The sequence below is a fragment of the Equus asinus genome, chromosome 1 (assembly GCF_041296235.1).
Source record: "Equus asinus isolate D_3611 breed Donkey chromosome 1, EquAss-T2T_v2, whole genome shotgun sequence".
NCBI lineage: Eukaryota > Metazoa > Chordata > Mammalia > Perissodactyla > Equidae > Equus > Equus asinus.
The window spans coordinates 31,014,108-31,027,042 of NC_091790.1; the positions used below are offsets into that span (position 1 = coordinate 31,014,108).

General features: G+C 41.5%; 1 protein-coding gene across 5 annotated transcripts in view; it reads right to left on the minus strand.

Annotated features, from left to right (window-relative positions):
* Positions 1-12,935, minus strand: part of SYTL3 (synaptotagmin like 3) — an 85,184-nt gene that overhangs the window by 56,921 nt on the left and 15,328 nt on the right. For all 5 annotated transcript variants that reach the window (XM_044761529.2, XM_070483449.1, XM_044761531.2 and 2 more), the window contains one exon: positions 284-348. In XM_044761529.2, coding sequence (XP_044617464.1) covers positions 284-348 — 65 coding nt within the window. The remainder of the gene's footprint in view (positions 1-283; positions 349-12,935) is intronic.

The following is a 12,935-nucleotide window of genomic DNA, read 5'->3' on the forward strand; positions in this document are numbered from 1 at the left end:
TATGGCAGGGGGGGTGCTTTGGGGAGAAAAAGGAAAAATAAAATCTTAAAAAAAAAAAAAAAAGAGTTGGGTGTAGAGAAGGAGGTACCACAAGCTAAGATTGTGAACGGCTTGTGTGGAGGGGCAGAGGCAGGAAAGTGTAAACGAGTGGAACGGGAGGATGGCAGACACAGGCCTGTCTGCCACACCCTGCACAGTTGTTATATCCAGAAGTCTTAACACCAACTGTTTTTAAACTGGGAATGTATTATTTTACTTTAGCAAAAAATTTAAGATCATTTACCTTCAGTTGGAAATTTCTTGGCTCGTTCCTCAAAGAACCACTCTCCAGTTTTTATTTTCATGTTTCTGAAAAACAAGCAGAAAGGAGGCCTCAGACCGAGAGGTGGATGGCGCTGTATTCGGCTCAGGAGAGTTAGGTAGATAACAACACAAAATAATAGTTTTGCAAGGAACTTCAGAGTGCAAATTTCTGGCCCAAGCACTAACCTTACAGATCTCCCATAGAGGTGAAGTGATTTGACTAGTTAGCAGCAAAACAGGAGTCTCTGATTGGGTAACTTTTACCCAATATGTAACATGTGCATGTACTGTATACATATTAACACATGCGTGTGCCCAATACACATTGAGTGCTTAATGTTTTCTGAATAAGTATACAAGGAGAAACAAAATTGCCATCAAAATGATCAATCTATCATGTTTATGATGGGAAGCAACGGCATGAAGGAGAATGGACAAAAAATTCAATGCCATCTATTTGGCTAAGCAGGAGATCACCCTCAGGTTAGGTTAAGGTTAGTCAGAGTTAGCCACAGCGTTTACCAAGAGCCGACAGAGAAGATTCGCCTGGGAAGTTCCCGGGAGGAGATGAAGTCGGGGCTATGGGATCAATGTGCTTGCGGAAATCTGGGGACCTGGGTCCGAGTGGACCACTTGAGAGACAGAGGAAAGGACCTCTTCTTGGCCAGCTGGTCTTGTAACCACAGGACCAGTTTAAACTGACCCCATCTTATTAAGAACAGAATGTTGAAGCGGTTCTTCAGGGGCAGCGAGCCAAAACTGCAAGTCGTGTAGCTGGAGCAGGCGCAGAGCAGAAAATCTTGACCTGAAATATCACCTGCAACCAAAGATTCCCCGCCCGCATGGAGCCAAAAGGAGTAGGGCATGACCAGAACTCAAAAGACCCTTTCCGGAAGTGAGGGGTCGGTCGTCCAGGAAGATCCAGCGTTGAAGCCCCTTTCTAACCCTTACCATAAATGATCTAGTTGGAGTCCTGCCCACTGAAACTTGTCCTCATCCCAGTCTGCCCTCCCTAATCCCTTACATTCTACCCCAAACCTGGACTGGGGAGAGAGATTTGAGAGCCTTGCCTCGCCTCCTGTCTCCTTGCTGGTTGACTCACAATATAGCCTTTTCTTCTCTCAAAAGCTGGTGCTAGGTGCTGGCCTGGTGGCATAGCAGTTAAGTTTGAGCACTCCACTTTGGCAGCCTGGGGTTCACAAGTTCAGATCCTGGGTGTGGACCCAGTACCGCTCATCAAGCCAGGCTGAGGTGGCATCCCACATAGCAGAATTAGAAGGATCTACAACTAGAAGATACAACTATGTACTGGGGGGCTTCAGGGCGAACAAGAAGAAGAAGAAGAAGAAAGAAAAGATTGGCAACAGATGTTAGCTCAGGGCCAATCTTTAGGAAAAAAAAAAAAATTACCAAAAGAAGTTCCCCAGGAGGTTATTTTAGGCTATACACCAACTCAAATGGACTTTTTTACTTAGTGCTTACAAATGCTGTTAATGTAAACAAATTCACAAATATGTGCCAATCCACTTGGTTTTTACAGAAATATCCTATCTTTTTGTATGGAGTTCTAGTAGTTGTCAGAAGACATCAGCCAACTTCCTCCCCTAGTTAGAAACTATTATATTCTCTGATTAGTATGTGAATGATTATTCCCAAGGCTTAGGGACTAGAACAAGTGAAACATACACAGAGCATTTGTAAATTCTGATAACAGAGTTTTGATAATCAGTCACTACCATTCAGAGCCAAAAGTACATAACATGTTCAACTGTGATATGTGTCTAGAGAGACAGGCAAAAGTTTGCGTCCATGAAATCAGAAACTCAAAGATCTAACCTACTGAATGGCACACTTCAAGGAGCACAACATCAGCATCTCAGCAGTTTTCCCCTCGGGCGCTTGAAGGCGAGCCGAGGAGCAAAGACCAGGGGAAACGTGGAGAGAGTCACAGCGGGGTTGAGAACTCGCTCTCCTTTGAAGTGCGACACCTGCCAACTGGTCTGTTTCTCAGGATGCCTCCTCCATCCTTACAAGCAGGACAAGGTGTGACCATTAGATGAGGAGAGTACAAGAGCAAAATCAAACGTGGAAACAAGAAGGCCTCCATCAGTAAAGGAAATTCGCTTCCTGGGGGTTTTTCTGGTGGTGGTGACCGTCTCAGTTAATCCACTCTCTCGCCCTCACCACCATTACTCTTGTGACCAAAAGCATTCATATATGAGACAGGAACTGGGGATGGCCAAGCCCTCAGACTGGACAAGAGATCAGAGCCGATTCAGCAGCGAGTCAAACCACGACCCTCTCCACGGTCAGCTGAGCTAGCCCGGCACAGGCCACCACCAGGAAGTAAACACACACACAGCGACACATCCACGGAAAATGAAAAACAGCCAAGGGGAGGGAGGAGAGGAAGGTGAAAAAGCCTGTGTAAATCGACATTCTATGACAAGGCCTCCACGAGCCCCAGTTTCAGAACCCACACAAGAAGGAGATAAATTAAAATACTAGTCACCTAGCGCCAGCCGTCTACAGTAACCATGGAATCATCTAATTAAATCCCAAGTGATTACAGTAGTCCCCCTTTATGCAAGGTTTCACTTTACAGTTTGTCACACAAGGTCAACCACAGCCAAAAATATCAAATGGAAAATTCCAGAAATAAGCAATTCATAAGTTTTGAGTTGCACGCTGTTCTGAGTACCGTGATGAAATCACGCACCATCCCGCTTCCTTCCGCCGAGGATGTCGCTCATCCTTTGGTCCAGCGGATCCACGCTGTAGACACTGCCCACTCATCAGTCACTTAGCAGCCCTCTTGGTTATCAGATCAACCACTGCAGTGTCCCAGTGCTCGTGTTCTGGTAACCCTTATTTTACTTAAGAATGGCCCCAAAGCAGACTTTATTATTAGTTATCGTTGTTAACCTCACTGTGCCTAGTTTATGAATTAAACTTTATTATAGGTATGTACGTGTAGGAAAAAACAGGATATATAGAGTTTGGTACCCTTTGGGGTTCAGGCATCCACCGGGGGTCCTTGAACGCATCCCCTGCAGATAAGGGGACCACAGTACTTGTGACGTTCAAGCAGGAGCTTATGTAGCACAGACAGGTTTGGACACAAACTCGCAGGTCTCTTGGGCTTATCCGTGATTAAAGAATGGAAGGATAAAAATACCACAGTCCTAAACCATATGACAACCAGCACTTCTTGCATTTGAGGCTTTTTCCTTGGAAAACTAGATTTGAGCTGGATATCCATAAGTATTTCGTACAGAATCAGCCATTTCATAAGCAATCATTCTCTAATATGTTTTTTATTTATTTATTTTTTATTGAGTTAATGATAGGTTACAATCTTGTGAAATTTCAGTTGTATGTTATTGTCTGTCAGTCGTGTTGTAGGTGCACCACTTCACCCTTTGTGCCCACCCCCTACCCCACCTTTCCCCTGGTAGCCACTAATCTGTTCTCTTTGTCTACATGTTTAAACTCCTCATATGAGTGGAGTCATACAGAGATTGTCCTTCTCTGTCTGGCTTATTTCACTTAACATAATTCCCTCAAGGTCCATCCATGTTGTTGCAAATGGGACAATTTTGTTCTTTTTTATGTCTGAGTAGTATTCCATTGTATATATATACGTCATTTTCTTTATCCAATCATCTGTTGATGGGCACGTAGGTTGCTTCCATGTCTTGGCGATTGTAAATAATGCTGCAATGAACATGGAGGTGCATGGGACTTTTGGAATTGCTGATTTCAGGTTCTTTGGATAGATACCCAGTAGTGGGATGGCTGGATCGTATGGTAGTTCTATTTTTAATTTTTTGAGGAATCTCCATACTGTTTTCCATAGTGGCTGCACCATTTTGCATTCCCACCAGCAGTGTATGAGGGTTCCTTTTTCTCCACAACCTCTCCAACATTTGTTACTATTTGTTTTAGTTATTTTTGTCATTCTAATGGGTGTAAGGTGATATCTTAGTGTAGTTTTGATTTGCATTTCCCTGATGCACAGCGATGTAATACTTTTTTTTTAATAGTTTTTTTTGAGGAAGATTAGCCCTGAGCTAACATCTGCCAATCCTCCTCTTTTTGCTGAGGAAGACTGGCCCTGAGCTAACGTCCATGCCCATCTTCCTCTACTTTATATGTGGGACGCCTACCACAGCATGGCTTGACAAGTGGTGCCATGTCCACACCCAGGAACCGCACCGGCAAACCCCAGGCCGCTGAAGCAGAACATGCACACTTAACCGCTGCGCCCCAGGATGGGCCCCCTAATGCTATTCATAAGGGCTGGCTGTGTACATCAACCCCAAGTTTTACAAAGAGGACCATTTATCACTCTTATTGTCTAAGACAGAGGTGAGCAGATCTTGCAGCGGCCTCACCTTCAGTGTCTCTGCCCTTTTTATGGCCAACACAGGGTAGCCTGACTCACAGTAACCAAAGGAAGCATTTATTATTTCTGCCCAGATGACTAAATCAGAATTTGGCAATGAAAGCCTCTTGGAACACTTTCTGAGCTCAGCAATAGGTCAATGCTTTTTACATTTCTCAGATAGAAAATCATGACTTGCTTCTTCAAAACCTTTTCAATTAATCGATAAATACATCTTGAAAAACAAAAGCCAAGGGTGGTGGAGAGAGCAGAAGATGCAGAGTCAGGAGACCTGAGTTTGGTGTCTGACCTCCCACTAACTCTGTGTGAGGATCAGTATAATTATAAACGCCAAGCACAGGGTGCATAGATGGCTCTTAATAAACTTCTGGAGGTTCTGCTATCCATTTTCATAACCTTGAACTCTGCTAATGCTGTCATTTCATTAGCAAATGAGAAATAACTGTTGAAAAGCACTTTACAAATTCTAGCATGCAAATGTCCAATAATACGATGAATGGAGGACCCTAATAGAAAGATAGCTTGACCTTATTACTGTCAACAAGCAAGGACTCAAACAGCCCTATTGGAATGCATTTTTGCTTTGCATTCAAATTAATCGCATCTGCAGGTGGCTAAACCGTCACATCCATGCCTTATGCACCAAGAAAAGTCAGCACGATGTTCCTAGAGCTGCTCAATGTATTTCCACCATTCAACAGACAAGAGGTGGAAAATGGGTCTGCAGAGTCAGATTCTCCGAATGCCTAAAGATGCACATCTTCCACAAAGATTTGCTCTCCAACCAACGCCATGATGGCAAGGAAGCCTGTGAGAGCCTTGGTAGCTTATCAGACAGACAAACAAGCTGCAAAAACTCCAAATGAAGAAGCCAAATATTGTAAAACTGAGACCAACCTGACTTCTTTGTGCCAGCTCATCTGACCACTTGGTAATCCCCAGCCAAAACAGTCCCATGCATGCACACAGTTGAACATTTTTTTACATCAAATAATCTTGTAGCTAAGCTGGGTTTTAGTTACAAAGCAAATAATGAGTTTTTTACACCAGCTCCGTTGATCTGATTTCAACGTTCTTACAGGAAAAAAGACTGATCGTCGTGATTAAATTCTAGGTAACCAGGAGAGGAGTCAGACAATCAAGATGAAGAGAAAGACAGGATTTTATCAAGCTGCTACCACCACTTCTTGCAAAACATTAATAACTCTCCGTTATTTGACCTCAGAGAGAAGACGGGTTCCCTCTGTCATACTCGGTGCTGTGTCCACAGCCCCAAGCACAACTGAGGGGCGTGGTGGGGCTGGTGAATATGTGTGGGTTGGCAAACAAATGAATATTCCCACTTCTGCAGGGAGCTAAGAATCGAAGGTGGGATCTGACACAGGTAGAGCCCTGTGGCAGTGAGGTCTAGTGTGGGTCATGCCTTCTAAATGTGCAGGGCGGGGGTCACAAACTCAGGCACCAAGCAGAAACTGTAAATGAGGAAAGTGGGCTGGGTGTGAGACAATAGGGAGGGGTGGGCACTGTGGTGCACTGGAGAACTCATGCTCCCTTTTAAGGCATTAAAATGATAAATATTAGACTTTTTGCAGGCCCCGAAAACAAGGCTTGGGGGCTGCCTGCAGCCCATTGGGCATGAGTACGTGATTCCTGGTTTGTTACATCAGATAGCTAGTCAACAAAAGTAAGAAAAATTCTATGGCTGCCAGGCAGCTGTACTTGTTAAGGCCTGGACAGTAAAAATCAAGTTAGATGCTATGCATCTCCCTGTCTGCCCTTAGATCTAACAAGAGGTCCACCACTAGTGAAGGGGCAATGAGAAGGGCAGACAACATGGAGCATCTGCTCTCTGTTGGCCAACCCTCAACCTGGATGTCTGCAGAGGCAACCAAGAGCCTCTCAGACAATGCCACAGGCAGGAGAGTCCTGTGGACCAGAGAAACATGTGCCTCACTGGGGGAGCTGGGGAAAGTTCCAGAAGCACCTAGTCTTCAAAGGCATTTAAGACTCGCCTCTGTGAAAAGGAAACAGAAAGTCATAAGGAAAAACCAGGTTGACGTGAAGAGACAACAGACTAGAGTGAAGGAAGATTTAAGAAACTAACAATGCAAAAGCAGAATGAACTGCCTTACCAACAGGAAAGAGCAGAATGGAGAGTCTGGAAAGTCGAATCAGTGATGCTGACTCAGTAGAGATGCTTTGCCAGAACATGAATGAAGAAGAAAAAGATACTAAATTTTGAAGGAGAAGATAATACAGAGGGAGAATAGAGAAAGGGGCCAATCTATGTATTAAAAGTTCTTCTCTAAGAAGCCAGAGCAAGTGGCATAAAGAATAATCAGAACAATCAGACCTGACTGAAGAAAACTTTACCAAGTCAAAAAACAAGGAAACTCCACCCTCACACCCATGAGGATGGCTGCTACCAAAAAAGCAGAAAATAACAAGTGTCAACGAAGATGTGGAGAAACTGGAACACTTGTGTACTGTTGGTGGGGTTGTAAAATGGCACAGCTGCTATGGGAAACAACATGGCAGTTCTCAAAAAAATCAAACATAGAAATACCATATGGGGGCTGGCCCCGTGGCCATGTGGTTAAGTTCACATGCTCTGCTTCAGCAGCCCAGGGTTCTCTGGTTCAGATCCTGGGTGTGGACCCACACACTGCTCCATCAAGCCGTGCTGTGGCAGCATCCCACATAGAAGGACTAGAAGGACCCACAACTAGGATATACAACCACGTACGGGGGCTTTGGGGAGACAAAAAAAAAAAAGAGGAAGATTGGCATCAGATGTTAGCTCAGGGCAAATCTTCCTCGCCAAAAAGCATACCCTTAAAAAAAAAAAGGAAATAATATATGATCTAGCAATTCCACTTCTGGGTATTACCCAAAAGAATTGAAAGTAGGGTGCCAAAGAGATGTACACCCATGTTCACAGCTGCTTTATTCACAATAGCCAAAAAGTAGAAGCAACCTAAGGGTTCATTGACAGAAGAATGGATGAACAAAATGTGATATAAAAATACTGCGGAACATTATGCAGCCTTAAAGAGGAAGGAAATTCTCCAATATGCTGGAGTGTGGATGAACCTTGAGGACATTATGCTGAGTGAAATAAGCCAGTCACAAAAAGACACATACCATATGATTCCACTTATATGAGGTACCTAGAGTAGTCAAATTCATAGAGACAGAAAGTAGAAGGGTGGGGGCCAGGGGCCTGAGAGAGACAGGAATGGGGAGTTATTGTTTATTGAGTACAGAGTTTCAGTTTTACATGATGAAAAGAGCTCTGGAGATGGACGGTGGTGACGGTTGCACAGCAATGTGAATGTACTTAATGCCACTAAGCTGTACACTTAAAAATGGCTCAGATGGTAAATTTTATGTTATGTGTATTTTACCAGAATTTTAAAAAGTTTTTTAAAAAAACAAGCAAATCCAAGGGATAGACAGCTCAAAGGAATTTTCTTTATTCCATAAAAATCAACGTGGAGAAACTCATACCCAGACATGTACTAGAAACTCTTTTTAATTACAAGGATACAGAAAAACCAATGTTTCTAATACATAAAAACCAGATAATCAAGAAAGAAATTTAAAGAAAAGCGAGCCTCAGATGTCTCTGTTATATTAAATTCCAAAAGACAGTGAGAACGCATTTACTGAACTTTGAGGTTAAAAGGCTGGAACCCAAGATTTTAGAAACAGTGAAGTCATTACTAACAAGGGAAGGCACTGAAGGCATCCTCAAATAGGCAATGGCTTAGAACATAAGCCACCACGTGCTCTCCCGGGGGAAAAAATCCTTGAAGAGGGATTTCAGTTGAGGGGAAAATGAATCAAAATTTAAAACTTGCAAATTGGGAAATCATGGTCTCGAAAGATTGGCAATAAGCACTTGAATTGGTTAAAATTTAGAGTTGGTTTAATAATTGTTCATATAATTATGAAAATATGCAAGTGACAAAAATAATTCTTGAAGGAGATATTATAAAACATAAAAAAGTAATAATTTATGAGAATATAGATATTTCAAAATGACTGGCTAAATGAATACAATTATTTACAAAACATTTCTGTCTCTATGAATTTGCCTATTCTAGGTACCTCATGTAAGTGGACTCATAAATATTTTTCCGTCTGTGTCTGGCTTATTTCACTTAGCAAAATATTTGCAAGCTTCATCCATGTTTTAGCATGTATTAGAATTTATTTATTTATTTATTTATTTATTTATTGCTGAGAAAGATTCACCCTGAGCCAACATCTGTGCCAATCTTCCTCTATTTTATATGTTGGTCACCACCACAGCATGGCCACTGCCAAGTAGTGTAGGTCTGCACCCAGGAACTGAACCCAGGCCGCCAGAGCAGAGCATGCCGAACCCAACCACTAGGCTACCCATAGAACTTCATTCTTTTTTATGGCTGAATAATATTCCACAGTACAGACCACCTATGTACCATATATCGCATTTTGTTTATCCGTTCATCTGCTGATGGACCACCTTGCAACTATTGTGAATAGCATTGCTGTGAACACTGGCTTATTGTTTGAATATCTGAAGTACAGTTTGAAAGCTACAAGGTTGTTATCAAAACCAACATTAATGTTTTCCTTTTCTTAATTCAAATAGCAGAAGGTTTTGCAATACGCTAGCTTTTAGGGTGTGTCAGCATTTATAATAAGATTCAAATTTTAAATACTTGTGGTTCCTAAAGAGAACTCAAAATTAACTCAGATGCCTTTAACACATAAGATTATATGTTACAAAGGATGTTGTGCACATTTTACTGTCTTTTTCCCTAGCATAAAGGTAATACGTTTATCACCCCTAGATTATGGAACCGGAGAACTCTTTTCAAATTAAACACAAAGTAATCATTTCAGACCCGGCAAAAACTAGGCTAGGCTCTGAGGCCTGTGTTCAAGGCAAGTTTCACCACTTTGTTAGCAAGTTTTTACAATTTTAAAAGGGAGAAGGGCTAACCAGTGTCTTATCTGTTGACTTTATTCCAATAGTTATAAAAGTACTATTCATATGGGTAGCAAAGTACATAGCAGAATTAGGCAGACTTATTTTCTTTTCCTTTTAAAGAAGCAGCATTGTTAATTTTTTTTAAATCCCATTAATCATGAATCTAAGACGGATATCACAAAATCTAATCCCATTACCACCAAAGCATCCCAAAGCTACAAGGGATTTCAGAGGAGACCAGACTGAGATCAGCTTTACCATGAGGCAGAAACCCACAGGAAGCTTTCTTTCAACGAAAAGGAAGGCTTATCAATGCTGATTCTTAAATATCTGCATTAATAGAACAGCATAGGAGTTGAATCACCCAAAATCATGAAATCCACACATGACTTCTCTTTGGCATTGGAATCCCCTTCAGTCTATGGACACGAGTGTGTTACTGTAGAAATTCTTATGAAAACATGACTTAAAGGGAACTATGAGCCTGTCCAGCATCCCTACGTCTGTGAACACCTTAACTCCAGCCTACACTCTGGCCCATCACGTAAACCAAGGCAGCTCTTCACCACCACATAGAGTGCCAGCCTGGGAAAACTGACCCCCAGTGCTGCCCTCCCTCGTAGGGTGGGCGACAGGTTTCAGCAGAACTGAATGAGGCGACAGCTTCGAGTATGAACAAAAGACTCAATGCTACAGAAAGCTTACCCATCTCATAAACGTTTTAGGATTGAGACCTGCCATGGCTAATCAAGTGCTGATCACAGAAGAAATTTCAACTGCGACAAAGGAGATGCTACCCAGACTATTGTGAAAGCTTTCCCTTTAATAAGTGTGAAATAAACTTTTCAAAAACAAACTTTTTCCAAAAATGTCCCATAATTTTCCATTTTTTACTATAGCCATGCACTGCATAACAATGTTTCGGTCAACCGCACACTGCCTATATGATGGTGGTCCCATAAGATTAGTACCATGGAGCCTAGGTGTGTAGTGGGCTATACCATCAAGGTTTGTGTAAGTACACTCTACAATGTTTGCACAATGACAAAATCACCTAATGACGCATTTCTCAGCACGTATCCCCGTCATTAAATGACACATGACTGTATATGTTTTGGTAACAGAAGGCTTCAAAGAATATTAAATAATCATTACTCCCATTTGGCCAATGGATAAAAAGAACATCCTGATCCAATATACAATAATCATCGATCGCATTGCTATGGAAGCAGTGTACACACACGGTATGAAACAGCTAAGCGGTATTTTGAGAACTAAAACAGATGCCATTTCCAATTCAGATCTAAGAAGAAAAATTTGTATTTCAGAGAACAAAAGACTTTTCTCTTGTAAAATTAGTCGTAGTGGCTAATCTCTTGAAAATTTGTAAATGTACGACTGTGAAATATTTTACTCAACGTATTTAACTTGTCCATATACACTTTTTTCATGTGCAACACATGGATGTAGTTTCTGTCAGCAACGTTAAAAATCAGATTAGAAAAAAAAAGAAATCAAGTTTTGAAACAGAAACAGGCAGTAAAGAAATGTTATTCTAACCTTGGCACCAAGCTAAAGTCCTTCTTTGGCCAACTCTCCTGCACCATACCTGGCATTCAATTTCCTTTCAATCTTTCATAGAGTTAGACTGTTTACCCACCTGAAGAGTAGGAGTATTTACAATAATGACTTCAGATTATTCCATTCTCATACATTAGTTATTTGTGTTTGTGGATATAAAGTGGTAATTCAGTATTTTGTCAAACCATGAGATTTTGAAAATACTGGGAATATCAGTCTGAAATTCAAAAGATTACATTTTCCAAACTCTGGAAGTTTTGTTTTAAGCAGGAAACATAATTGCTATAGAATTTCTTTTGAAATGTCCCTTGATTTTTAATAAAAATGATTTCACACATGCAGAAAATACAACACATCATCCTGTAACGACATCTTTACAGCTAGGTCCTAATCTGAAAGGTATTTGAACAACAACAAAAATCCCCTTTGATAAATTCCAAAACCTTATATTAATCATTACTGCTATGCAGTAATAATTCAAATCCCAACCTGAGAACTAAGAATATGATAGTAAGTACCAAAGTCTGTATCAATTTGGAACTGAACACACTTAACTTTCTCTCCATTAGCATCCGGCTTAGTACATCAGAGAAATTCGAACAGTCCCGGAAATTACCCTGAAATCAACAGTGCCACCTGCCACAGCTTGAAACCCTACACCTAAAATCTCTGTTCTAATTATTTTATAAACAACAAAACCTTCCTAATGAAACAGAGAAAAGCATGCCCACGACTATCTGAAGCTGAAGAATAAATGATTTCTTATGGTCATAGCCAATTACGAAGCAAGAACAAAAGATCACAACTTGAAGGAAAAAAAAGTCTCGAGCAAGTGTAATTCCTCAGCAATCAAGTTCAGGCAGGTGAGCAGGTTTCTCCTGGGTGGAATTTGATGTTAATGCATTGTCAATAATTTTGAAGGGGAAACAAAATCAATGCAAACCTAAGTCATCAAGTTCAATCTTAATTTTTTTTAATGAAGCTGAAACAAACAAGCAAACATGAAGCTTAGTCTCCTTGATATTTCAACATAGTTTTTACCTTGTGCCATTTCACTGCAGAAATTGTTAATAAGTTTCAAAGGGGGAAAATACCAACCAAAGGAGCAAAGATGAGTTTATGCACCTGACTCTCTCTTCTTTACTTCTTCTCCCAAATCATCTTCTCCTGAAGCTTCCTGCTAAGGACAACACAGGGCCCTCATGACTGGAAGCAACTTTCAACCAACTTTCTTCTTCAGAGTCCTTTCCAACTTGTCTTTGCTTTCTCAGTTCTTTCTATTCTCTGCATCTCCTTTATGCTGTTTCTTTTTGTTTTTCTGATGCCCTCCGAGCAGGAAAGCATAAAAAGCTATCCATTTTGCCAGTCCTCAGAACCATTTTTCACGTTTCCCTCTCTGTCATCCCGCTTCACCATCATCCCTTAGATGAACCGTCGCTCACGGTCTCCATCTCTGTTGCCAGCAGCCTCACCACTCCACGCCTCATTCACAAGGACTTTCCCACGGCTCCTTCATCTTCATCTTTCCCGTCCTGAGTCTGCCCTGCAGAGCACTGGCTGACTTTTGTATGACTTTCCTCTGGCCAAGCGCATATGCTCACACCCCATTTCCTACTGTCCCAGATCTAAACTCCTCCAAGTGGCTTTTAAGACTCTCGC